Source organism: Pieris rapae, chromosome 23, assembly GCF_905147795.1.
Source record: "Pieris rapae chromosome 23, ilPieRapa1.1, whole genome shotgun sequence".
Lineage (NCBI taxonomy): Eukaryota > Metazoa > Arthropoda > Insecta > Lepidoptera > Pieridae > Pieris > Pieris rapae.
In genome coordinates, this window is record NC_059531.1 from 2,529,844 (window position 1) to 2,557,516 (window position 27,673).

At 32.6% G+C, this 27,673-nt stretch overlaps 1 protein-coding gene across 3 annotated transcripts; it reads right to left on the reverse strand.

The window, feature by feature from the left end:
* Positions 1 to 789: 789 nt before the first annotated feature.
* LOC111001997 (extended synaptotagmin-2-B) lies at positions 790 to 25,690 on the reverse strand. 3 transcript variants are annotated; one of them, XM_045633406.1, is made up of 25 exons: positions 25,544 to 25,666; positions 24,760 to 24,846; positions 24,412 to 24,507; positions 21,217 to 21,414; positions 20,115 to 20,156; positions 19,433 to 19,573; positions 18,712 to 18,788; positions 17,674 to 17,740; positions 17,228 to 17,373; positions 16,273 to 16,393; positions 15,978 to 16,041; positions 14,960 to 15,066; positions 12,347 to 12,441; positions 9,637 to 9,685; positions 9,135 to 9,224; positions 8,572 to 8,658; positions 7,929 to 8,087; positions 7,264 to 7,416; positions 7,018 to 7,129; positions 5,701 to 5,787; positions 4,647 to 4,722; positions 3,965 to 4,057; positions 2,905 to 3,001; positions 2,078 to 2,218; positions 790 to 1,538 (listed from the first exon to the last, which is right to left on the reverse strand). In XM_045633406.1, exons 3-25 carry the CDS (start codon positions 24,496 to 24,498, stop codon positions 1,452 to 1,454), a joined length of 2,376 nt encoding a protein of 791 aa, XP_045489362.1. In that variant the 5' UTR covers positions 24,499 to 24,507; positions 24,760 to 24,846; positions 25,544 to 25,666; the 3' UTR covers positions 790 to 1,451. The 3 variants fall into 3 exon arrangements, with proteins under 3 accessions (XP_045489362.1, XP_045489360.1, XP_045489361.1); XM_045633404.1 differs by lacking the exon at positions 24,760 to 24,846 and having other exon boundaries at positions 25,544 to 25,690; XM_045633405.1 differs by lacking the exons at positions 12,347 to 12,441; positions 24,760 to 24,846 and adding an exon at positions 13,847 to 13,932 and having other exon boundaries at positions 25,544 to 25,690.
* Positions 25,691 to 27,673: the final 1,983 nt, after the last annotated feature.

A 27,673-nucleotide genomic window follows, 5' to 3' on the forward strand; every position in this document is an offset into this window, starting at 1 on the left:
AAACCTCTGATGGATATAAATGTGTTTCCTTAAATGACTAATGACAAATTTGTAAGAGTTCATTGTTGATGTCTTAGATTAATATTGTTACAAAAAAGTTAGGGTTTTTTTTTTTTTTTTTTTATAGAACAGGGGGCAAACGGGCAGGAGGCTCACCTGACTCACTTGTTTATGGTCATCAAAGGCAATGCAAGTTTGTGTTACCCAAGACTAGGGATGCCATCTGTAAAACATTTCCGGATATTTCCATACTTTTTTCATTCATTTATATTTTGATTAAAATATTACTATGTACTTGATACTTGAAGAAAACTTTAATTTTAACTTTAGAAGCCAAGATTTGACGTCAGTCTTACATTTATTTGGCTACTAGGAAAGCCTCTTTTGCAAGTGAGTAATTTCACTTTATTTCTACCTTCTTAGACCCAATATTAGTTACTCAGTTAATAAAATTAAATGGGAACTTGTTTAACTTTTTATTGTTCCATACAATCATAATAATATTTACTTTAGTTTTAAAAGAACTTAAATCAAATTCAAAAAGTAGGTAATAATAACTAATACCAAAGAACAATTTTAACAGCCCCACATGTTTATATTGTATATTACAAGAAACAAAACACATTTTTTTATTTTCATTCATAGATCTATGTAACTAAATTAAAGCTGCCGCCGCTCACACACGTCTACAGTCTACACATCTAACATTTTATTTATGTCGCAGTAAAGCAGTTAAATCAGAGAGTTAATTCAATCTCTAGAAAAGTTAGGAGTAATAAAAAAACCAAATTAAACTTTCATAAATTTATTATAAAGCGTACACTTATCTGAAAAACAATTAAATGCAAGGTTTCTAGCTCAGAGAATTAGCAGTTTCAATTATATGCGCAATCTTTTTGTTACATTCTACGAATACAGGTGCAAAATCAAATTGCCAATCAAATCAAGATTAATATAGACTATAAAGCAGGTGTCTTACTTTTTGACAGTTTACACAGATAATACAATATATGTATAGCAAGGTGAATCAGGTAAGTCAGTTGATTTGGGCGGCTTCATATTAATAAATACATTTAATTTAATAAAAAAACTTTTGTGTATACAAATAAAAAAATACAAATATAATACAATTTTTCTTATAGAACAGGTTTTCTCTTAAGGTAAGAGATTTTCATGTCACGGTAAGAATCGAATGACCCTTATAACACATATATAAATAATCATTTTATAGAAGATATATAGTTTCATATATTTCTTTAAATTGTATATTAGTGTACCGGTAGCAAAGCCGTCACTTCCTACAGCGTAAATGTATCTGTTAGATTAATACAGAATTCATAGGTTTTTTTTTATAAAAAGACAATTAAACAATAAATATATTCATTGCGGTTCCTAATATATCGCAGACATTCATAAGCACAGTTGCAATTTTTTTTATTTGAAAGCAAATTCTAATCTCTGGGCGCAACTTCGGGGAGAAGGTCGAACCATAGAGTTTTTGCTTCTCGAAAATCGTACTGATTGAGATGTACGATTACCTGCAAGAAATATTTTTTATTTCAACATATTAAGAAATGTAACACAGATGTAAACATCTTTTTTTATTTTATGACCTAGTAAACTAGACATTTAAGTCATAACTTATTTGGAAAATGTTCAGTATCAGCATCTATTATCTATACAGTATTTAAATTAATTACTGTATAGATAATAGATTTTCTTCACTTGACAAATTCATGTTCATCAGTTCATTCAAACTCAAACTAAAAATAGCTTTATTCATAAGTACACTTATGCACATTAACAGGAAATATGTTAAATTGATTTTAAATTTACATGTACTACCGGTTTCCACATCAAGGGTAAATCTAACCTTCATTTATCGCGTAGTACATGGAAACAGTGGTGCTGTGCTATGATTAATAAATTATATCAACAAAAGAGCGTACAAATTCTTTAAAGGCCGGCAACGCACTCGCGAGCCCTCTAGCATCGAGAGTGTCCATGGGCGGCGGTATCATTTAACATCAGGTGAGCCTCCTGCCCGTTTGCCCCCTGTTCTAAAAAAAAAAATTACCTGTCCAATAACCGGACTTCCGCCAAGGAAGCCTTTATGGGTGGCAACAGTGACCTCCACTTGTCTTGAATGCAACTCGGCGTGTGGAATCACCCATTCAAATGTCTCGTCATATTCTGGCATACAATTGTCCTTTACGACCTGTAATAAAAAAGCAATCATTCATCTCTTTCTCACAAGTTGTATTTACGGTACGACAAACAGAGAGAGAAGAATCATGAAAAAAAGATTCGGTATCTGTTTCGTGCCTGATACAACTCTTTTTTGGGACGGTATCCTCATGTTTTGCTTCACGAGTAAGTCGCAATATATTAGCACGGCAACACTGCTTTATAATATTTTTTTGGTCCTTCGAACAAGATTGGTAAAACAAAATGGTGCCAGCATTGGAACCCGCAAAGAAAGCGGAAGCGTGGTCAACCCAAGCAAACCTGGTGTCGAAAAGTTGCAGATGCAGCAAAGAGAACCGGAAAGACTTTGAGCGAGGTGGAAGTTAAGGCGGCCGCGATGAAGACTTACTGTGGACGGCCTTTGCCCCATTTAGGTGTTCTAGGACGTCAAGTCAAAGTACATACCTAACTTAGGTAGTATCGTAGCTTGAAGCAAGTATCAATTGAGCAAAAAAAATAAAGTATATTTATTATGGAACATAAGATACAGGTATCACTTATCATGTCAATAAATTTGTTTCGGTAGACATCCGCAAAGACAGAGGGTGTAGGCCGAGAAAAAAAGCCGGCGTAAAAAACTCTCAATACTCTTCTAAAATAGCAAACCATCAAACAACATTTATTTTAAAACACACACATAATGGAAATATTTCTCACCAAAGTCTTGCGTTTTGACTCCTTTGCCCGTCCGGGAAGCAAATACAGCTTCACGTATGGGTCAGGAACGTTCGTTGGATCCTTCAAGGGGATATTCCTACAAAAATACACATATCTCAATGTGGGGCAAATTTATGGCATAGCCCCATTTGAGTGGATTTGTAGTAACCTCTGTTTTTAAATATAAATGACATTATCATAGCTTCACTCAACGAAAATTAATTGCAAAAGTACGCCTCTACTTATGTGTAAGTAGTATTTAAAGATATTGTTTTATAACTTATATACTTATTCCTCGCTTGCTGTCAAAGTGGCGAAGACTTTTTTATTTATATGTTATAGTATATATAATATTATAGCGGTAAATTTCTTGAGTACGAGGTAATCTCTTGATCTATTTAACCGATTTTGAACATTCGTCAATTAAACCAGTATATTTGCGAGTGTCCCCGAAATATAAAAACACTTTTTCCTAGTAGTCCGATTTGAATAGTCCGAGAAAACTTAAAGAGTGATGATTGAGTGTATATTTTAATACAAAAGCCAGCATATGTGTCACTTTTATATTATACTAGCGACCCGCCCTGGCTTCGCACGGGTGCAATGCTGATACTAAATACACTTCAGAAAATCTGTGAACGTTGTATATAAAAATGTGGGTTATCCATAAGAGATAGACATATACCATCATGGACTTTTCTGTAGACCTTTTCAATGTGTACAATACTTAGTACATTATTTTGATAAAACTCGTAGGGTTCAGCCTGCGTTTGCAATGTAAGCGGAAAAAATGTAATTATTTACGACATCACATTAGAAACCTCAAAAATAACAGTACTTCTCCACTATTTAATGGATGTTATTATACGTATAAACCTTCCTCTTGAATCACTCTATCTATTCAAAAAAAACTGCATCAAAATCCGTTGCGTAGTTTCAAAGATTTAAGCATACAAAGGGACATAGGGACAGAGAAAACGACTTTGTTTTATAATATGTAGTGATGAGGCTTTACGTATAATTTCTTCTAGGTCAGGTCGCTAATAGTAATATCACTTACATAATTTTATGCACCACCACATATAATGTTTGGTTTAAGATGCTGTACCGAAGAGATAGCAATATACGGCCAAGGCCTGCTTCACCTGCGGACCTGTAAAATAAACAACCTTGTATCATTGGTTTATTTAAAAGTGAAATTGTTTTAAAATGAATTTGTTTAATGAAGAATTAAATTGTTTGAAATTGGTAAATGTCGATATGGAATGTAGTTTCCATTAACATAAATGTATTGTAAAGGAAACTGGAAATAAAAATGGCATAGTAATGGTATTGTCGAGCAATATAACTGGAAAATAGTCGTTGCTTAAAAAACCGGTAATTTTAACTGTACGATTGTAACACGTCAGTCACGTGACACAAAACGGTCAGTCATACGTGAAACTTCTTGTGGACTTCACCTATCTTATTCCAATACTAAGTAAATAATAAATGTCATGGAGTAGAGAAATATGTGTACGTCATTAAAAATTATACGTAAAAACTTTGGCGTTTGTAACGTTTAGCGTGTTCTTGAAATTATACATTTTAAATACTGAACAGAATTAAACAATTTGCACAGTCACAAATAAATCTGAAATAGTTTAAAAAATAGCCCTCATAATACAACAGATTTTGTCGGGGATAAAGATTATATCGTCAACATATTAAAAACATTGATTAAAGAAATTCATTTCACTCACGTAGTTAATGAGGACACTCGATGCACAAGTTTAGGTGTATCGTTTTCTGGTTTAGGCTGATTCTCTTGAGGTATTTCTGAAAATTAATTAGATATTAATTTTGCACTTGGAGCAGTGGTGGCCTAGTTCTAGTTTTAGCAGAAGTAGGCTTTAACGTGTTCCCCGGCTGTACATCAATGGTTAATGGAGTTCGCTCATGATGGAAAACATCGTGAGGAAACCGGCATGCCTTAGACCTTCTCTCTGTCTTCAGTCAGTCGGTAGTTCAAGTCTGACTGTCTTGGTCAGCAAGGAAACTTTTGGAGCCGACAAACTTTTTCCACTGCCTCAGTTTTAAGTACGATGAGTCTGACTTGATCGGTCCATCTGGTTGGTGATCGATTGCCTTGTATGTAACTACGATCAGATTCTCCAAGTTATTATCGCCTCTGTTCAATGTTTGGCCAAAATAGGATATAAGTCGTTGGTTGCATATGAATCAGACAATGGCAATGGTCAGAATCGATGCATCACATCCATACGTTGTCAATCCTTTGCCTTTCTCTAGCCAAGATTAGTCTTTTGCAAAATGTCGACACGAGTCAAGCACAAGATGTTTTGCCAATTAGCAAAAATAATCACCAACATAGCCCAGCCGTTCTGGTGTCTTACAAATAAATTTTATAATTTCTGCAGTTGAGTTTAACTATCAAGGCAAGGCAAAACAACCTTGACATCCGTCGTTCCACAACTCCGACGAATTAATCCCTTTTCTTTTTCACGTATTCTTTCCATCCCAATTAGGTATGCTACAGTATTCAGCCGTATCATATGACATTAGATTTATGCACCACCGTGGTTATCCTCTCATTGATACAATTAATGGTATTTGCATGGTTGTCACTGATAGACTTTAATTCAGTATCATCAGCAAATGTTGCTATAGTACTGTTTTGAGGTTGTACGTCACATGTGTATATGACGTACAAGATCGGCCCTAATACACTTCCTTGTGGTACTCCTGTATTTCAAATCTTTTATATGAATCTGATATTAAATAAATCATTATTCTTACCAACTTGCCGCACAATTTGTTCGACGGGAATCGATTTCTCCGACGTATTGTCAGTTTCTGTCGTTGGTGCAACAGGCGGGATCGTTTCTAAAATGATAATAACTAAATTGAAATACCTTGTTATGTATGTTGGGTGTGGTAGAATGAAAGTTGAATGAATTCTATAGAAATGCAGAGCGTTTATAAGTATTGTGTGTATTGTGCATTATGTATATTTAAAACAAATACAGAAATTAATATTCTAATTAATTTGCTATATTTGTTTTAAAATAAGTATTGTTTGATGATTTGCTTTTTTAAAAGAGTACCGAAAGTGTTTTACGCCGGCTTTTTTTCTCGGCCAACACCCTCTGTCTTCTTTGCCGATGAGTAGGGATGCCTACATGTTCAAATTTAATGACGTGGAATAAGTGATACCCTGGTGATTATGTTCCAAAAATTTATTTTATAACAAATTTTAAAATACAAACAATTTCGTTACAACCTCTTTAGCGTGGGCCTCAGATTTTCTATATTTGTTTCATGATCATTTGCCAATGTAATAGACAAGTAGACTCACTCTTCTGTGCCTAACACACACCGTCATTTGTTGTTATTAAATAAATAACTAAATACTAAATACAGGCTAAATACAGTCTCATGTTAGAGCGAGTACAAAATAAATTCACTCGCTACCTCTACAAGAGACTGTATGTAGTGTATCCCTTGTATCCGCTTATGTACCCGACTGTTTGTTCTGGGTATGGTGGGGTACGACCAGCTACGCCTTAGAAGAGAGTTAGCTGTGACAGTTTATATATTTAAAATATTTACGGGTCGGGTGCATAATCCGGATATAATGGAGAAACTGGGTCTACGGGTACCAAGTCTGACCAACCTGAGGCTTACGTCTAAGCTTTTGGATGTACCGCGCGCACATTCCAACTAGGTTAGCAACGCGCCACTCACGCGAGCAATACAAATTATTAACGAAGTTTCTATTGAGGTAGACCTATTTGTTTGTACACTGGCTGAGTTCACAAGAGTTGCTTGCTATATTGTTAGTTATAAGATTTAGGAATTTTAGTTTAATTTTTTAATGTTTGTATGTAGGTTAGTTGGTGTGGGTAATATAATGGAATTCTATCGCATTAGTTGTAACTGTTAAGATAGGAAAATTTACTGGAAATAAATAAATAAATAATAAATATTCCACTGAATAAATTTGAATGACGTCATTGATTAAGATAACAGATAAGCTTTTACACATTGGATTATGAAGTCTTACTATACACATAAATATGTTAAACAGAGTTGGTATCTTTATCTGTTACTTACCAGGTGGTGCAGCATCGGTGGAATCAAGTGCTGGAGCAGTTGGAAGTGGCTCAGGAGTAGGTGGAGCCGAGTCTTCCTCTTCTAAATCTTCTTTAACCGCCTCTTTCAATATCTGTCGTGATATAGAACATTAAGAATCCTGCATACTTAGCACAGTTAAAGTTGCGGTTAAAATTACTGGTTGCTTAAAACGCGGTTAAAATTTGCTGTTAAAACCCGCATTTTAACCGCGCGGTTAAAAATTACCTTTAACTGTAACGCCAGAAGAATTTTGGATTCTGGTCCAGATTTCTGAAGGTTTATCGGCTGAGACAGCATGGTCAGGTCTTTTTCCTTGAGTAAGGACGCGACTGAGTACATCAGGATTCCGAGTTGATTTCCCGTTTTTTGATCTAAGACCTGGTAACGAACGTTCAAAGTTGTATAAAGGAATAGTATATTTCATTATAAGTGCGGAAAGCCTGTCATTGCAAAGAGTTCCGACAAATTTTGACAGTCGGAACAAGTTGCAATGACGGTACCGCACGTGTACTGAACGACTATTTTTAATACAGTTGCGAAAAAATTAAGCAATTGAATTAAACTATTTGCTTTTTTTTCTCTTCTCTCCACGCAATAAATTCGTTGCACGTACATATGTAGCGACTTTTACGTTTCCGGTAAAATGTTCTCCGAAGCATTTTGTGCAATTATACTGAGTCGAGAAAAAAATAAAGAAACATCAAAAGAAAACGAAGGGATAAGCTAAATAAAACATAATATTTACCTAAATATTAAAAATGAAAGAAAATACATAATAATACAATAAAGAATAAAAAGGTATGAGATCTAAGTCAGAAATGGAACATAGTAATGAATTCAGTGTGGTCATATTAGGAACAAGAAAAGAAAATTGAGGACACTTCACTCACCTTTACTTCCAACATATCAATATTTGGATTGTGAACGAGGAACGAATGACCGATTTCATAGACTGGACAATCCGTTCGCATTTGAACGGCCGTGTTCTCCGTTTTCCTTCCCAATGTTATTTGTAAATACGGGTCGGGTTTCGATTGTGCTCTTGCATTCTGAAACAGATAGATTATTACCGACCTCGGCTGATCATAAGGACTGCAACCTTTTAGAACCTCAAATAGACCCTTTAGTATATACAAATAGCTCGGTTTTCTGTTTTGTGATCATTTGTTTTAGGGTCCTTCAAGAAAAGAGCGTACTAATTCTTATAAGGCCGGCAACGCACTCGCGAGCCCTCTGGCATTGAGTGTGTCCATGGGCGGTATCACTTAACATCAGGTGAGCCTCCTGCCCGTTTGCCCCCTGTTCTATAAAAAAAATATTTATTTATTAACTCAATGCTAGAGGGCCCGCGAGTGCGTTGCCGGCCTTTTAAGAATTGGTACGCTCTTTTCTTGAAGGACCCTAATTAATAGAATTTGTTTGCATATACTTCATTGGTTCATCTACTCGCTGGAATACGGTAAGGCTTACAAAAAACAGTGGAGAGTTGAGGAAGTTATGAAGAGTTTGACAGAAGAAACTTTTAATACTTACTGGTAAATTTTTACACGAGTCGATATAAACAGACAGAACAGCCGTACTCAGCTCCGAGTTCTTGATGAGTTGCACCTCTAACAACGCCTGAAAATTAAATCAATTAGATATTTTTATTTTATTTTTTGTACACATAATAAGAAAGAAAGAAAGGTGTTTTTTCTGACCAACAGATCTGGTCGATTTAAAGGCAATTGACATACATGACAGCCATGAAATAGGATGAGCGGTCCACCAACTTGGTTAGTGAAGCCCTACTCACGCGATACGGAGAAGAAAAGCATATAATAAATATAATTTCTATCGAGGTAGACCTATTTGTTTGTACTGACCACAAATGAGCTACTTGCTATAATATTATGTTATATGAATTATAAGATCTAGGTACATTGTATACTATGTTTTCAATCTTTTGCATAGATTTTATCGCGGGGCGACGGAATCAAGAAATTTCGTAACGAAAATTAACCTAACGCAAGATGGCGTTTTAAAGGTTTTCTGTATAGTATCATCATCGGACATCGAAAGGATGTAAAGAGAGAAACCACTTTAATTGTATTTACCTGATTCAAATCAGCCAATTCTGAGGACAAACGATGCCAGGAGAGGCGGAGGTGAACTTTTCCATGTTTGGCTTGTTGAAGAGTTTGCCACTGAAATTTTAAATTAATATAAAAAGGTACCTAAAACCTAAAACAAATACACTCAAAAACTATTTCATTAATATTTATTTTCGTAACTTTAATGATTTTCTTACACAGTAAAAATAAAAAATAACATTATAGATTTGGGATACTATGACATCAGTCCCATCGTATGCTCACTACCTTTATAGCATGTGATTCTATTTTCAAACTTTAATATTTTTAAAAATTTTCTAAATTTTAAAATTCGAATTATAAAAAAATAATAGTACAAAATTAAATGCAAAAAAGATGACATGACAAATGACGGGTAACACAGATAATTATGAAAATCATTTTGACACAATTTCGCGGCTTAATATTTAATAAATAATAATCTACATTCAAATACTTTTTTCTTCAAAAATTTTTCAATACTTACGGTATCAAGACGTCCAGCACTCACTACTTGTGATATATCCAAAGAACATCTATAAAAAATCATTTTAATTAATCACACGCCTAAGAGAATCAGAACCGAGTTATGACAGATGCCACAGGTGATCTCGTTTCTGAATCTCTTAAAGTCGTCTTTAAATATTAGTGCATTAATTGCTTGCTTGAAAATCGACACATATTAGTAAAGTTGGCAGAAATATTAATACGCAATAAACTAAAAGTAGCATATAAAAACTGTTACATTGGCCGTGCTGCTGTGAAATCGTCAGCATATTCAAATAAAATTTTAAACATTTGGCATTAATTCCTTCTACTCTATCTTCTTCGTGAACGTGATAATTTAGAAATTAAATGGGTTTATGATTTTGTGTGAAGTAGAATTGTGTGCTCTTTTCTCTATCCAAAGTTTAATAATTTTGTTTACATTTCTTTGTACTGTAATTTTCTTTTCGTAAACATGACTAGTGCTATGTATGATGCAATATGATTATCAAGTTTCACTGAAGAAAACTATCGCGTAAAAATTTTTAAAAAACCTTATTCCTTTGGACTTAAGGTCCTATTTGGAATAGAAATATTAAAAAACTTTTGATACTGTATCACATACATAACTTAAATAACATATTTACCGCTTTCCCAGGGAACAGTCGTTGTTTGCGCTAAATCGCTTGTCGATTTTGACTTTGACACACGAACCGGAAATGGTAGGTGGCGTTCCAGTATAATGGCGCAAAGATTACAGTTGAATTTGAACCGCTATCGCGTGCGCGAATTTTAATCAGAATTTTGGCAAATCATTATAAAATACACGATGTCTATTGTACCAAAGTTTTATATTTTTATTTATATCGTATAGTTAACATTTATATAAAACAAAAAACAATTATCCTATTCTATAGCCAAAGATGGAATATATAATATAAAAAGGATATTTACGAAATGACGAAATCAATTAAAAAATATTCAATATATTTAACCACGTTTCGGCTCTGTACCCATGATGCAGGTTATTTATTTAAATAGGTAAGGAATTATTCAAAATTGAAAGCCACTGTATTTGCGATAATGAAGCTAGAAATTTTTCAAATAGCGCCATCTATGTTTAGCATTAGTCAACTTAACACATCTCAGGGTCTTCTGATTACAATTATTGTCAATCATCAAGGTATGGAATTATGCCAATTAATAAGTTCATTCTTAAGAGATACAGAGTATAGCCACTAAAATTATAGGGCATATTTTACAAGGCGTTTATTACGCAAGCATGCTCCAAATGGCATGAATGTTATAATCATCCATCAGCAGGAAGCATTAAAATAGGGCCCCATTTGAATTAAGGTTAGTTAGAAACGCAAAAATATCAAGATAAATCACTGTTGAAATAATATCACCGCATTCTCGACCCGTCACCACATGTGGCACACGTTAACGAGTACAATGCATGGTCAGCTATCAGCCAAAGTTTAATACGCGATAATTTTCGTTAATTTAATGAAACTTGTTTATGATTTAAAAGTAACACCTTCCGAGGTTTTCGTCCTTCCCGGCTCGGTCCCAGTCATAAAGGCGGATGGAAGCCTGCGCCCCACTCTCTTTCAGGACCGACTGTTTCACAATTCAATATAAACACACAAGCAAACAAACAGAAAATTATCAAAGCCCTGTCACACAAAATTCACACGTAAAATCACCATCTACCTGAATTAATACGTTATAAATTTTTATATTAATTAATTAAAATAGGTAGGAAAGTTTACCAGAAAAGTTTTGGCTTTGCGCATGGACAACAAAATAAAACCGGTATACACTTTGTGATAAAGGAGAAGAGTTTGACAAAAATTCCAGATGGCTGTGAATCGAGATCCTTTTACTTCGCAATAATAAAATATACATTTGAGTTGCTATTTCATAAATTTCTAAAGGCTTTAGAACGCCTTAAACTAACATTAAATACCTCTAAATATCGATTAAAATCTGTAGTCTGTGTTGTACACTCGGTAAAAATATATTTAAGTTACAATAGCTATACGATCTTCGAGTATTACAGTTTTGCAGTTTTTAAACATTGGAAAATACTGTTTATAACAGAAACAGTATATACGTATATATGTCTTCTATCTGAACATTTTTTCGAGATGACATAAAAACAGAGTTGAGCATGACGTACACACCCGAGTGGACGACTCGATCGGCTCATGCTACATGGAGAACAAGGAACGTATAAACAAATATTAGATAGCCTAACGTTAACGAACATTAGGATTATAGAATTATATAATATATATATATATATATATAGAACATTCTATAAAAAAAACATGAACAGTAAATTGAAAAACTACTTTTATATGTATATGTCACCTAAACAAGACTGCTATGGTTACATTTATACAAACCACACGGTTTTCTATCAACATTATAATTTTACTGTATTATTCTGTATAACAATTAAAAAACCTTCTAAAACTCATTTGGATTCCCCAAGGAAACCCATAATTAATATTTGCAAAAAATTGTAACTCACAGAAATTACTCACAAATATTTGATAAATTAAAATATTGCTAAAGCCAATTGCCAATCGTGGGTGAGTGACTTTTTTATAACTCCCTTTTAAAAGGCTGTTTTTAAAGCGGTTTTTTGTCTCTTAAGCGCAAAGCCAAAAACAGTAGACCAAACGCATAGAGGAACGGACCTGCCGAGGTAGTCATCGTTCTGAATGCCCATCCCTGGATCCCAATCCCATAGTTCGCATTGCAGCACCTGACTCTTTCTTGAGCTTATTAACGCCTTAAAACAATACATATAGGCTATTAAAATGCATTTCCTCCAATTCATATACATTTTTTATGGAGAGGTGGGGGCAAAGGACAGCTTATGCGCTATTTAAGCACGCATCTAGCGTTGCTTAAATAAGTGGGATAAACTTTAATCTTTTTTTCATATGAATAAGAAGAGACACATAGACAAGAAGAGGTCTGTTTATATATAAATTTAACATTTTATTTACTGCGACTACTGTGAACCAATCGTTATTATTTTATGTTATACAAAAACAATCAGAGTATAAACTAATAGAAATATTACTTATAATAATTTATGAAGATATATTTGAAGTCTGACATAATTCGGACAGTTTTATTATACTTTACCTGCATTTGCTTAAAGATAGAAAAGCATTGTAAAAAGCAGTGAGGTAAAAGCGAATGCATAATAGAACGTAGATTGTCTCTGGCTAGAAGCATGTTGTCAATTCTGACGTACATATCAAATTACATTCACAGATTATCATGATCGAAATATTGGTACTTTTTGATTATGCATACCAAAATATAATACCTTCAATTGGACATGTCAAGAATCTTTCCAGGTAAATAATGTTGATTTTATTTTAATAATATTTATGTAAATCAGAATTAACGTGTTAAGCATTATCAAGCAATAGTAATTGCCGCAAAATCTCGCAAAACACATGAAAAATGAACATTCTTAATAGAATTGGAAAAATCTGAAATAAAAGTGTGTTGTGAGTTTAAAAATCTATCGAAATTCCTAACCACATGCACCCAGACTAACCTTATATATAATAAAATGATGCATCAAATTAATCTTTCGGTTTTATTAGGTAGATTAGAATACAATTAAAAAAGGTCTAATAATTTAATTTCCAAAAAGTAACGATAATATCGTAAAATGCCTAATTTTGGCTAATAATTTTGGTAACCTTCAAAATAAATTTTGGATTTGTTTTATGTACAAAAATATTATGGACTTTCGAGAGTTAGCGTGCCAAAAATAGTTTTCTATAGATTAAATATTTTATTGGGAACGGATTCCATTGTTCCATTGACCATGGATGCTGCCTCTTTTGAATAAACGTGACAATCACTATTTAATACATTTTTGTTTTTGCAATATAACTTTATACTAAATGGCAAACAAATATCCTATATGTTCAATTTAACTGATATTGCTTTTTTTTCTTTAAGAATTCCTGTTTAGATGCAAATTGTTAATAGGTAGCGGATAATTTATATTTGATACCCAATAGAAGTTAAAAGTCAATACGTTTTTATCGACAAATATTGCAGACTGTTTTACCGACACCTAGCGGATATAATGAATTCTACTCTTTGTTTCTGCGACATCTAGCGACCATTACATAACCCAGTGCATGCCTACCGACACCACTCACCTGCCCAACTTGTCGTCATCGTTGCCATCATCCTTGTCGAAAACTTCAATTTCCAACGCTTGACCCAACGATTGCATAACACGTGCCTTAGTAAAATTATATTCACCATATTAATTTTAATACCCCTATTCAATTTTTGTTACATTATTTTGCATCTACCCGCAACAAAACTTTATTTTTTTTAAACTATCCCAATTTTTTTAGTTTTGTAACTGATATTAATGTCATTTAGAAAAGTTTCCCAAATATTATATAAACGCGGTGTTTAACTGCCCCAAAACCAATAACGTTATATTATCAGGAGGTAGCGTTTTCAGATTACGTCTGGGTCAGGATTGTAAGAAGCAAGATTTGGTGGTTTAGATGTTCCTGCGTGCACTTAAATGTTGAGCTTAGGTGACATCTTACTATGCAACAGATTCTTATATTAAAATATATTTCTAACTTCGTCTAACTAAAATTTTTAACCTGGTAACCAGCAAGCAATGCAATCGTTTACGGTACATACGTACATACTAAAGAAATTAGCAACAAATTGTTAAGAAATTCTTGTATTTGCCAAAAAAATCTCTAGAAGTTACCATGCGTTTATGTAAGAGATGTGCCGACTTTCCAACACAAAAAAAATTCATTTCTACTCTTGTACGATAGAGCCTAGAGGGTACACTTCATGAAATTTTGAGTCTTGTTTTTTTTAGATTCAATATGATATAAACTAGCAACGTACAAAATGGATGTATGTTTTTAAATAAAACGCTCAATTTTTTTTAATTCTTCCAAAACCTATACTTTTTTGGAACTATCTAGTCGGTACACCTCTTAAGGCATATCATATGTAATCGTTAGTCAATTCCAGTTCTCGTCATATTGAGAATTACCTGGCAAAACATTCATACAATTAAATAACTAGTGCAACCATAACCATGGACTTAAGTCTGCAATTTCAAAAAGTTGAAAAGAAATTTAGAACTACCCTCACATTTTACATTTTTATATTACGATTTCTTTTTAAATTAAAATGATTTTACTGAAATTTAATTACAACAGTCATTTGAAAAAAACAGATTTAGGACCCAGTGCAATTAAAACTGCAATAAAAACTGGTATATATACCTCACACCAGAATTCCCATTTTGGGTTGACGTCGTTATCGATATGCTTAGTCTTCCATTGCTGGGCTCCAACTGTTATAATCGCGTATGGGTCGGACTTACCCTTTCCTGAAAATGAGTTTAATGTTTCCGTACTGATTCCTTGTAAGATTGAACAGGACTTGAATGAGTGAAATGGTGTGTTAGTCTTTCATGTCACGTTCAAAAAAAATAAATTAAATAATGTAATTATTTTAAGTAATTAAGTTAGTTTATGGAAGAGCTGGGAACCATGACACAGGTATTTTTTACTTAAAAGGGTTTCCAAATACACTTAGAAAAGAAAATGTACTTAAAATGAATAAACACATTTTACACACACAGTAGTAAGTGAAAGTAGTTCAAGAGCTCACTCATGATTGAGAGCTCGCTCACACTTATGTTAAATATTTTTAGTGTATTAGGTAAGTTGTGACACTTTTTCAACAGATTGAAGCTATGTATTATTATAAACTTGTATTTTACATAATTATAAATATGTTCTTCGTGACGATGCACGCTGTAAAGCACGCGAAACGTCGGGAAATTTTTTGTTGGAATTTTCTTTAACTATGTAATAGTTTTGAATAACTTATCAGTTTTAAGGTAGGCTAGATCTAATTCAATTACTCAGTGAAGAGGCAATGTGTTTAAAAAAAACGTTTGCGTAAAAGGCCCTCCCCCTAGGCAGGTCCCGTCTTGTGGATAACAAGATTGTAAACTTGCGTATGTATACGTTGATGCGTGTACGCGAGTACGTGCCCTGTGTCTGTGTTACATTATGTCAGAGTCATGCCAAGACATTTAGTAATACTTCTGTAATATTGAAATCCAATTGGTTAGCACAATTGTATTGAGTTTATAACCGGATAGTTTGACTATCCAAAAATCTATAAATCTGAAGTTTTCGTTATAAAGGAATTATAGGATTGTTCATTACGAAGTGTTTGATATTTTTCTTGAGAGGCAAGATCGGTCTTAGAAGAAAAACACAAACATACCTATCATCGAAACATCTTTCTTCATAAGGTTCTGAGCTTGAACTAAATGTATGCGAAGAACTCCCTGAAAAAAAATATTAGTACTTTATTTTTTACGAGTAATTTTATTTATAAATAAAAATAAATTTCATAGACTACTGGAACGTCATAAATTTATTTAATCCTTAAATTGAGGAACGCGAGCGAAAAATAGTTTTTTTCTTTAGATTAAGGTGCTATAGATTAATTTATATGTTTTTTTTATATAACTTCTGGTTATGCACTGTTCTATTTAAAAAAACCACCATCAACTAACTTCAGGGTCTGGCATCCGAAGGTCGACAGTAGGTATTTCATCGCTCAGTTTGATCGGCAATTTGTTAGGTAACACCATCATTCTTGCCACTTGCTCTATGATGCAACGACGTAATATGTCACTGAAAAATTAAATACAGCTTTGACCTGTTTGTTGTGGGGGTGGTAAAAAAAAATATCCTGATATATTTAAAAAAAAGATACAAAGGCCCTGTACTGAGTCCATCTTGTAAAGGCCAACTGGTTTCACCTATGGCCAGATTGGGATTGCATCAATCGGGCCATTTACCTTCTCAATAAAAATATATAAAAAATTACCGGAAAGTTTGAAGAGAGAGGCAAATAAATTAAACATTTTTCCCTATCTAAATGTATTAAACTTTTATTTAAAAACAGTATATTTTAATGATACATTTTAATTTATTAGTTTCAAATAATTCTTTAATTTGACAAAATTACAACAACAAAAGTTTGAAATTCGATAATATGAAAAAGCGGCAGTAAAAAGAGTCTGTATAATGCCTCCTATCTCATTCTCTCCCACGTTAAATCTTATGAATTAATGTTTCTGTCTCTCTTTACCGCTGCATCCGGTTTGAAATTACGATTCTAAAGAAGTTTATCTATCTATCTCATTTTCTCCCAAGTCAAATCTTATGAATATATGTTTCCGTCTCTCTTTACTGTCGCTTTTTCCATTGCATCCGGTTTGAAATTACGATTGGGGCTTTTCTCTTAGTAATAATTTACAAAGAAGTTGCACTTCTGAAATGTGTACTTTGTACGCACGCATTTTTTTTAAACAAGTAGGTCAGCCTTCTGTGCCTGACACCCTCTTTCGGTAATAGCTTGAAATAAATAAAAAAGAGCATGATTTATGGTTTAACTGTAACATGATTTATGTATCAGGTGAGCTTCCTGCCCGTTTGCCTCCTATTCTTTAAAAAAAAACTAACCTGAATCCCGGCATATCCAGAATATCAGCAGCGCCCACTAAATTGAAATCTATGGACGGATTATTTAAGAAGAACACTTGGAGACCACCAACTAGAGGAATTTTCGTTATCAACGGCTTCATTATTATACGAAGCATGCCGTGAATCTAAGAAAAATTAAAGAAATTAAAAGCCCTGAACCCTTGATAGCTAGAACATCAGGCTAGTGCGTTGCCGGCCTTACCACGAACAATACTTTTTTGAACTGTTATCGTACTAATTTAGTATGAAAATATTAAGAGCATATTTATTCGCATTCCACAAGTTGGCAAAAACGCAGTTTCTAAATAATTATTATTGGAATCATAACATTATTATTTTAATTTGTATTATTGACAACATCAAAAAGTATTTATGTTTGAGAATTTATAAATATATTTTAATGAAATAAAATTTGTATTATTTACCTGCAAATCTTTGATTCCTCCCCTGATCCTTTGAAGGACGAAAGAAATATCGCAATCTCCAGCGTAACTGAAAATCAATTGTAATTTACTTTAAGCCAAGTCTTATTTTTGATTACTTGATTAATACTCGGTAAAAGACAGTAGAGGTGAGTCATACTCAGTAAAGTCAGACCTAGTCTTAGGAGTACAAATACTTAGTAAAACTAGTTATAAATACTAGTTCCACGAGTATGTAGTATGCGACTAACCACCAAAATATAGGAATTAGTTATAAGATACCATTAGTTAAGTATTATTTGAATATGCTATTGCTCCACAGAGCACTGAACAAGTAACCAAAATATACGAATTAGGTACTATAAAGAGAGCTAGTTTATTTTTTGTCGCTGATCATTTTTCTGAATTACTTGTCTGTGCCTGGCACGTGAACTTTTTGGGTCTAAGACATACCGGATTCCTCACGATGTTTACCTTCATTGAATGTTAAATGAACACAAAAAATCCCGTTCCACAGGGATGGAAGCAATTTTTTTAAATAACTTTAAACGATTTCTTATATAAAATCGTTAAAAACTACAACAAAGTTGAAGTATGAAACTATAGTTTTTAAACTCGTCCAGTGTAGGACTAGGTTAGTTATAGGTAATATCGTCTTAATATATAATTCATACATATAATAATGTATATGTATAAATTATATAATAATTGTTATTATTCTCAAATATATTAATGTTTTACTTTTTTTATTTTAAATTATGTGAATCTTAGAAAGGCAAGATTGGCACAAATAGAGTACATCTACTCTATTATATATATATCTGTGTGTGTGCATGTATATATATATATAATAGTATTTATTCTATTATACTCGATCTAGCTGTTATAGAACGGATTAAAAAACATACAAATTTATACTTTTACTAAAGTTTGCATCATAATATAAACACTGAGATGTTAATCATTAAGCAAAGTAAACATTTAATTAACGTTATCATCAACACAATCAACATAACCATAGACAAATATCGTAAAACTCACAATAAATCCACATCCATGATGATTTCATTTCTCGAAAGATTTTTATCGTAGACCTTTACGCCTCCCACTCTTGGTGCCTTTAAAAAAACATAAATATTAAAATTAATCAAAAAGATTTTATTTAAATAAATAAATTATTAGTAAATACTATCACCGTCGTATATGAAATTGATTTAAAGATACCAAAATAATATTTATTTATTCACACTGTTTAATTGTACTGTTACGAAACACGTGTTCTAAATATAGAAATACTAAAATATACAGCTTGAACATAGTTATCGATTTCCATGCCACCTAGACCTAACATTTACACAATTATACACAGAACATTACAGCACAGCAAAAATATTAAATGCGCATTTAAAAAGTCCATTGTGCACAGTCGGTAATCGAACCTACGATAGGATGAGAATCGCACGCAGAAGCCAACGAATGAACATATTTAATATTTTTAACATGGCATTTGGTATACAGTTCTTTACCCTTTACCCACTCCCCCCAACCCCTTGTCAGCAAAGAAAGCAAAGCCTTCGAAAATAAGAGATACATAAACATATTATTTTTTTGTAGGAGTCTTCGAAAATGCATTTAGTTTTCAAGCATAGAAATAATTACTGTGACGTCATCAGCAAATAAGAAAATCCAACGGATCCCCCCCCCCTTTAGGTGCTTACGTAATACTTGAACGGCCCCGACCCAAATAAAAAAAAATACTTACGATAGTACCAAGTATCATACGCTCGAACTTAAATCCATTAAGCTTAAAGTTGGCCAAGCTTTCTGCGACTGCGGGTTCAATTGTCTCCTTCAAAATGGTTTTGGCGTAGTGGTTAACATTTGGCCACACTTGAAGGAGAATCTAAAAATATTTTATAGAAAAAAAAAAACAATTTTTAATATTGTCTTTTGTTAACATAACTTTTACACTTTTAAAGAAAACACTTTTTTAACGGATTAAAGTTTTGTATTATTGTTAACTTATAATTATTTAAACATAATTTAAATTTAACCGACGAAAATGGAGGACACCGTGAGCAATTTCTGCAGACACCCTACATCTTTTAGTCGATACCAACTCCGGGGAAATAAATACAGATAATACAACATTTTCTACAGCTGTGATACTTTTTGACATTTAACACCTTTGTCTTCAGTCACCGTGACCACGCACGCTGTAAGGCACGCGAAACGTCGGTTAAATTAAAATTATGTTTAAATAATTATAAGTTTACAATAATAAATAACTTTAATCCGTTAAAAAAGTGTTTTCTTTAAATCCAATTTGTTTTATTTGTTTAGCTATGTACAATAGAATTCAGAATAAGGCCGTAATACTTTAATTGATATAAAAGGTGGCAACCCTAGCTATGAACCGCGAGATAATATTGTAAATATCTTACCCTGTTTAGCCACTCAGCACGTTCCACATCAGGAAAGAAGACCTGGAAAAATGACATAAATAAAAAAATTGTCCTAGATTTTCTGGAACAGGATCGAGGACGAAAGGAACAATCGTCAAATAGGCAGTATAGGGGGGAAGGGTAAGGGGGGGGGGGATTAAGTTCTTTAATTTTCTTTTTTGGTGATTACGTCAACAGTAATTTACTTTTTTACACATATTATCTATGCTTGAAAACGAAATGGATTTTAGAGGATTCCCACAAAAAATAATTATACTAGTAAAACCTCCATATCAACATAATTTAGTTATCTGTAGCATTGTTTTTGTTATAACAATGCGCCTATTTTATTTTAGTATAGTAGTTTATAGCTATTGTCTGCACATATCAAATGTATACAAAATATTGTAAAAACTATTTTAAAACAGAAAGTTTGTGGTTAAGTGGAGGTTTCTTGCACATTCCATGTGATATCTTTTTATTGTGCAACAAGTGATATTTTTTTACTTTTATAACTTTCAAAAGTACTATTTATTAGGCCTAATTCAAATAAAATATCGGGGGAGGGTACATAAAGAGGGGAGAATAACGATTATGGGAACATCTGGAAGAGGCCGTTGTCGAGACAAATTTTACATAAAGGCTTATGTAATAAAAAATCTAGTGGAGCTAAATCTTTTGTGAGTCAGATTTCTATGTCTGTTTGATGATAATTTGCCAATCTAAAAGGCAGGTAGGTGATCAGCCTATGCCACGTGACTTCGACTTTTGGGTTTACGGCAAGCGGGTTTCCTCACGATGTTTTCCATTCCATTTCCAAGGTCCCATTGGTGCACCTACGGCCTCAGAGATGAGTCTTATATATTCTTTCAAAGGAATCACAAAATTTATCTAGAGTACTAGACAAACTCAAGTATGAGTGATATAAGCGCGGCGGTGTAACTTTCTTGCCAGTTCTTCTTACCCGCTCTACGCCCTTGACTTGCGAACTGGTTGTAAATGTAAATTTATGATTAATTTAATTTGTTTTTCTTGACGTTCATAAGTGTACATGTTTACCTAAATGAATAAAGATATTATGACTATGACTATGACATCTTACCCAAGCTGGAAGATCATCCAGCCGTGCCAGCACCACGTCCTTCTCCGATGAGACGGCAACTACTTTCGCGAGGTTCCTCCTATATTCATTTTCCCTTCGCCACTGGTCTCTCAACACTGAGAGAACAACTGGTCCAATCAACCATGCCACACTCCATTGCATGTAACCCACCAGGTATACTGCTCCCACTATTGATACCTGAGGAACAGTGACAGCAATCGTTATTTAGTCATTGATATTTTCGGTAGTGGGTATGATTAGTGAAAGCGGTGTTAAGTAAAGCACTTAAAAGTCTTTTAATTTGTATGAAAAAATTAAATAATAAATAAATAAATCAGTAGCGCTTTTATATTTTATATAAATCTTTAGGTCTCGGCCTCAGATTTCTGAATCTGTTTCATGATCATTTTTAAATCTAATAGGCAAGTAGGTGATCAGCCTCCAGTGCCTGACACACATCGACTTTAGGGTCTAAGACATGTCGGGTTCCTCACGATGTTTTCTTACACCGTTCGAGCAAATTTTAAAGGCGCACATAGAAAGAAAATCGATTGGTGCACAGTCGGGGATCGAACCTACGACCTCAGGTATGAGAGTCGCACGCTGAAGCCACTAGGCCAACACTGCTCGTAAAAATTAAATATTTGTAGTAATTTGCGCATGCGCATTAATGATTTAAGTTGGCGCCATGTAGATTGATTCCTTTCTATAAAGAAATGCAGTCATTAAAGGTACACAGCGACAGGGACCATACTTTTTAATTTTTTTTTTTAATTTTAACTTTGTATGTTCAGAAAATTGTAAATACCTATAACCTACTAATTTAGTATATATATTTATATAAGGAAATAAAACTGATTAGATAACATTGTTTCCTTAATGTGGTTATGTATACCCCATTTAATTTAAATATTCAATTTTATTTAATTAACAGTATATTTTTAACTAAAAAACAAAAATATATATTTTACATAGGAATCTTAGCAACTCTGAATGGTCTAAATTGTGAGTGGTCTTTGGAGTCATAAGCGAATTATTCACAAGAGCTTTTTTATGTCTCATGTCGGCTCATCTGATGCTAAATGCCACCGCCGCCCATGGACACTCTCAATGCCAGCGGGCTTGCAGGTTGCCTCGCTTTTCTAGAATGAATATGGAGAACAGCCTATGCGTCCAGCTGATGGTACAATTAACTTAAAATTCAGTTGATCTATGTATTTATAAAAAATGCGTGATTTTTTTTAAGTTTCTCAATATTTATTAATACAAAAAAATGTGTAAATATTTTTATTTTATCGAAAATTATTAAACTATTAAAATGTGTTGACAACTATAGTGACATGGAAGACTACAAAAATCAGTCTAAAAAAACTTGAAAAACCCATGTATTCTAAAACTATGAGAATATATATAGCATAAAACTGATTAGATAACAAAGTTTCCTTAATGTGGTTATTTATATTATCCCAATTTACTTTAAATATTAATTTTTATTTAAATTACAGAATATTTTTTAACTAAGAAGAAAAATATATATTACACATAGGAATCTTAGCAATTCTGAATGGTCTAAGTTATAACGAGTGGTCCTTGTGTCAGTCACAAGTGTATTCATAATAGCTTTTTTTATAGACAAACGTGCAAGAGGCTCATCTGATGCAAAATGCTACAGCCGCCCATGGACACTCAATTCCAGCGTTGCCGGCCATTTCAGAATTGGTACTCGCTTTTCTTGAAGGAATATGAAGAGATCCACAAATGCTGAATGCTCCGATTATGGACGCCCAGAGGGGAATTATCCGGTTTGTAATTCGGTAGTTGTCCGGTTTTAGATCTATGTATTTATAAAAATATAATAGATTTTTTTTTCAGTTTCTCAAAAATTATCCATAAAAATGTGTGAATAATATACTTTCTTGAACACTAAAGTGTCATGGCTGACTACAAAAATCACCGACATAAACGTCAGTAATAACGTAAAAAATACCTGTTAGGTTTAAAGACATTTATTCTCATAATAGACATTAGTCACTTACATGAGAACACTTATATGCTAACGTTAGAATTTGAAAAAAAAAAAGAAACTTGGTAGAACTTGGATAAACTTTCATTTCCGTAGATTGGGATCACTCAATAGATGGTCTTTTAATCTTAATTTAAATATTGCTAGGCTGCCTGCACTTTTTACATTTTTTGGGAGTCTATTATACCGCAGTACTCCCCCAACGCTCAATGTTTTTTTGCCGTAATTGGTTCTATACTTAGGTAGAATTAAATTATGAGGGCGTCGTGAACTGCGCTTTTGAATTTGATTTATTTTAGTAAATGTAATGTTAGTGTGTCATTTAAAATTTTATAAGCTGGTATTGTATTGAAATAATTGTTTTATATTCATCAGTTTTGTTTCTGTGTAGATTTTTTGTGTGGAAGTTAAGTATGGGTAATGAAAAAGCAATTTAATTACTTTATTTTGAGCAATTTGAAGATTTGATATGTTAGTTTTAGTTATAATCATCCGATCTAATTTCAAATTGGGTTTTAATAAATTAATTATCTCACAGTTAACGGTAACACAAGGTTAGTTTAAGCATTGGTTCTTTTTCCAAGGTTGGTGACTCAGAGACCCATGTACGGAAATGTGAGCCTTTAGTCGTTCTAATAAGGATGATAATGTCATACATTTATTCAAAAGGTCTGACATCATTGCATTGCTTGGGTGATGTCTGAATGTATACATCGTAAATAAATGCGCGCGCCTACCTTGATAGAATGCTAATATGAAAGAAATAATTAATTATTTACACTTTATTGCACAGTAAAAGTCAAAAAATACTAATTCAAGCTATGACTCCCGGATGTTGAAATCCAATATGAATCTTTACCCTAGCATGGTTTAATTCATCCGCAAATAAATACTTGCTGATAACAGTGACAGAATTTCTTTAATCAGTTCTGTTGGAGAATTTAACCATTAGATTTTATTAGAGTAGATATGGTATATGAAACAATTGACAAAGGGTAATGTTGTGGGGGGGAAATACAATCTTATCAAATTTTTATTAATTCTTTGTTTTTATTTGCTATAACTTAAATATACCTAATATAATTTACACAATATGTTTCATACTTATTGATGTTTAAATGGAAAATGCCCAAAGTTAATTAAAATAAGCACAGTATATAATAAAAACTTACCTTTTTAAAGAATCTGTAGATCATAGACAAGACGTTGGAATCACCATCATTGCTCACAGGCAGAGCAAACTTGCTATTTTCAGACATATTGTTGGCCTAAAAAAATTATATACTAAAAATTTTCTATTAATTAAACATTCTATAAGAGATCTAGATTTTTTTAATTTATCAACTACATTCAATGTTCATCACACTATCCTAATATAATCTATTATTTATTTGAATATTGGAATTAGAAAATAACATATGACACTTAACTTTTAAGTCAACAAATAGTCGCAAAATATCTCATCTACAAGCAAACAAAACCCATATTTTTAATAAAACACACATGATTCATACACTTACTTTTTTAATCCATACACATTGTTCTCCACACAATGATAGTTATAATATTTTTAAATTTTAAACTGGTATATTTTTTTTATAATTTACCTGTAAATGTATGTATTTCTTACAATTTAATATCCATGTTTTTTACAGTTTGCTAACTATATTTTTTTGAAGTGATATATTGCTTGTATTCCGAAATTGGGTTGGATCTTATATTCAATACCTTGAATTTGATTATACTGAGTATGTAGGAGTCTCGGGGGACCTTTATTCGAAAACCTCTGTGAGATTTGGAGTAATTTATGCTGCTTGAGTTGTAATTTAAGCTAATTAATTTTTTTTTTCGATGTTTTGTGCAATATTAGAAATTTGTAAACAATCCGCCAGAACAGTGTGTTAGTGTTACAGTGCAGATTATTCGTTAAAAAGCCGTTACTTTTTACATTTCTGTTGTTTTCTCGTCAATGTGCGTGCTTTTATTTGTTTTTTTTTAAACTTGGTGAATTTTGCTTGGTAAACGACCGGCTTATGTGGATGACTTTGAGGACGATGGGCCCAGTTAATGTTAGGTATTATATGTATGTTTTGGTTTATTTTTATTTTTCTACTGTTATAACTGTTTCTAGTACTTGAAATTGGTTTGGGGTGATAAGTATATCCTCCCCCGACCTCAAAATCGAGGTATTGAATTGTAAACCTTAACCCTAGGAAAATATTACGGACTAGTCGGAGCAGCCTAAAATTGCAGTGTGTCATTTTTATTTATAGGTTTTATTTTTAAACTTGAAATTACACTTACCATACTCGCACTATTTATGTAGAAGATTCATCTGCTGATTATTCCGGCTGGTTTTAATGTGTACAAATATATGCAACCTCTTTGGTTGATTTGCAAAAAAATACAACAAACATTAAACAAGTGCTTAACAACAACACTTGACACGGCTGAGCCAGATGTGAAAATTTAAAATAAAATTTTGGCCAATATGTCACTGTCAAGTTGCCAAATGTCAAACTTACATATGGCGTATGGCAAATAGGGAAATATTAATACTGTTTAAAATTGTTTCGTTTTTATTATTAATAAACATGAAAGTAAATAAGTTATTTTTGTATGAAAAATGCATCGGGTTAACAGGGTACGAAGAAAAATATGTCATGAAAAATAAATCAGTCGTAAATTAATTTATGTACTCATTTTTTATATATTATTTACTAATAACTTAAAACCGCATTAAACTAGAATTCATTTCCAAGAACTCCACGTGGATTTCTTGTTCTTCATCAGATAATGAAGATAAAGAGGTCTTCAGGCATTTCAATTACATATTATATCTGTATTCTAGCTTGATGAATTCGTTGCGAGTGAGAGAAATCGAAAAGTGAGTCGAAGAATTAAGAAAAAAATATTAATAAGTAACTGAATTCGACATAGTTTTCTAAGAAAGTGCCCAAAACACTATTTATTATATTTTCTCTAGGTCGTTTCTGCACTATTTGTTTCAAGCTTCTATAGTCAAAAGGTTTTGTTTCAAAATTTGGAATAACGAAACTAGTAATTAGACATTGTGACTATGTTAAATAATATTAAGACAGAAATTGCTCTTGCGTCACAAAGGGTCACACGCTAAAAGTTTTATGAAGAATTTATTGTACGTAACGCGCATCTGTAAATTATTTGTTTCGTTAATGTACAGTGTGTTATATCCACAGAAAAATTTGTCTCGTATTCCAAGTCCAAAGCCCTATTCCATTTATCGATGGGCTGACACCACCAACTTCCGCACCGGGTGCCACCCAAGCCTACGCCACTTGGTCCGACCTTAAATATTAATAACCTTATATACCTTCAAAGAAATAAGACCAAAAAAACCTAGGTGAGTTCTATAATATTGATTATATTATAGAACTTACTTGGATTTTTTTATAGAACAAGGGACAAACGGGCAGGAGGCTCATCTGATGTTAAGTGATACCGCCGCCCATGGGCACTCTCAATGCGTAAGGGCTTGCGATTTGAAAGCAGCCGCTTCGAAATACCGTCGAATATATACACTTCAATTTTATTTTCATTCCTTTTTTAAGCATATTGTAAAGTAAAATATGGCATTGCATAAAAAAATATTTGTTTGCTCCTATAGTTTTTTTAATACTTAGGTACTACTACTGTTTCTGGTGTCAGTTCCTTGAGACACAATTGTTTTGGATTGGTAGGCACTGAAAAATAATGCCTATGCTTATATGGGTAAGTAAAAAACGAATATATTTTATAGTTTTTATTTCATAAGTACATACATAATAAAAATTAAAAAAAAACTTATAATGATTTGAAATACAATCAGAATATGGCGACAAAATCTCATGCAATATGATAATTTGCATTATCTTATTAATGGAATGTGTATAAGACAGTACAAAATATAAAGAATTTCATTAGCAGTACTTGTTTTCCACCTTTACTAGACACATTTGTCTCGTCTTGTTAAATAGTGTCCAAAAAGACACAAATTGTGATCCGATTAAAATTATTTATTTTGCCATATGAATTAATGAAAAATTAATTTTTTAATAAAATTTATAATCAATAAAAACGGAAACAGTAATACATAATATTTTGCAAACTGTACTTTCATTTGACATTTGGAGATATTTAAATGTCGGTGACATTCTTATTTAATTAGTATTGTATGTGCAAACGGTTTTATTATCATTTTCTGTTGCACATTTCCCCCGATAATAAAAAAAAATTCAGTCTTTTTATTCCAAATTTCCAATTTAAACATTATTAAATACACAAATACACTTTTATAACTGTATAGACCATGAAAAAATCTGATAATTTCTATAATAAGACTTCTATAAGACAAGATGTGTAGCGCTTTAAATAAAACTACATTTATGTATATTATGTTCTAATATAAAAAAACTT

Coding starts and splice junctions, on each gene's coding strand:
- LOC111001997 (XM_045633404.1), bottom strand. Junction 19,574..20,114: donor GTGCTGAGTGGCTAAACAGG/GTAAGATATTTA, acceptor AAATATTTTTAG/ATTCTCCTTCAAGTGTGGCC. Junction 8,088..8,571: donor ACTCGTGTAAAAATTTACCA/GTAAGTATTAAA, acceptor TATCTGTTTCAG/AATGCAAGAGCACAATCGAA.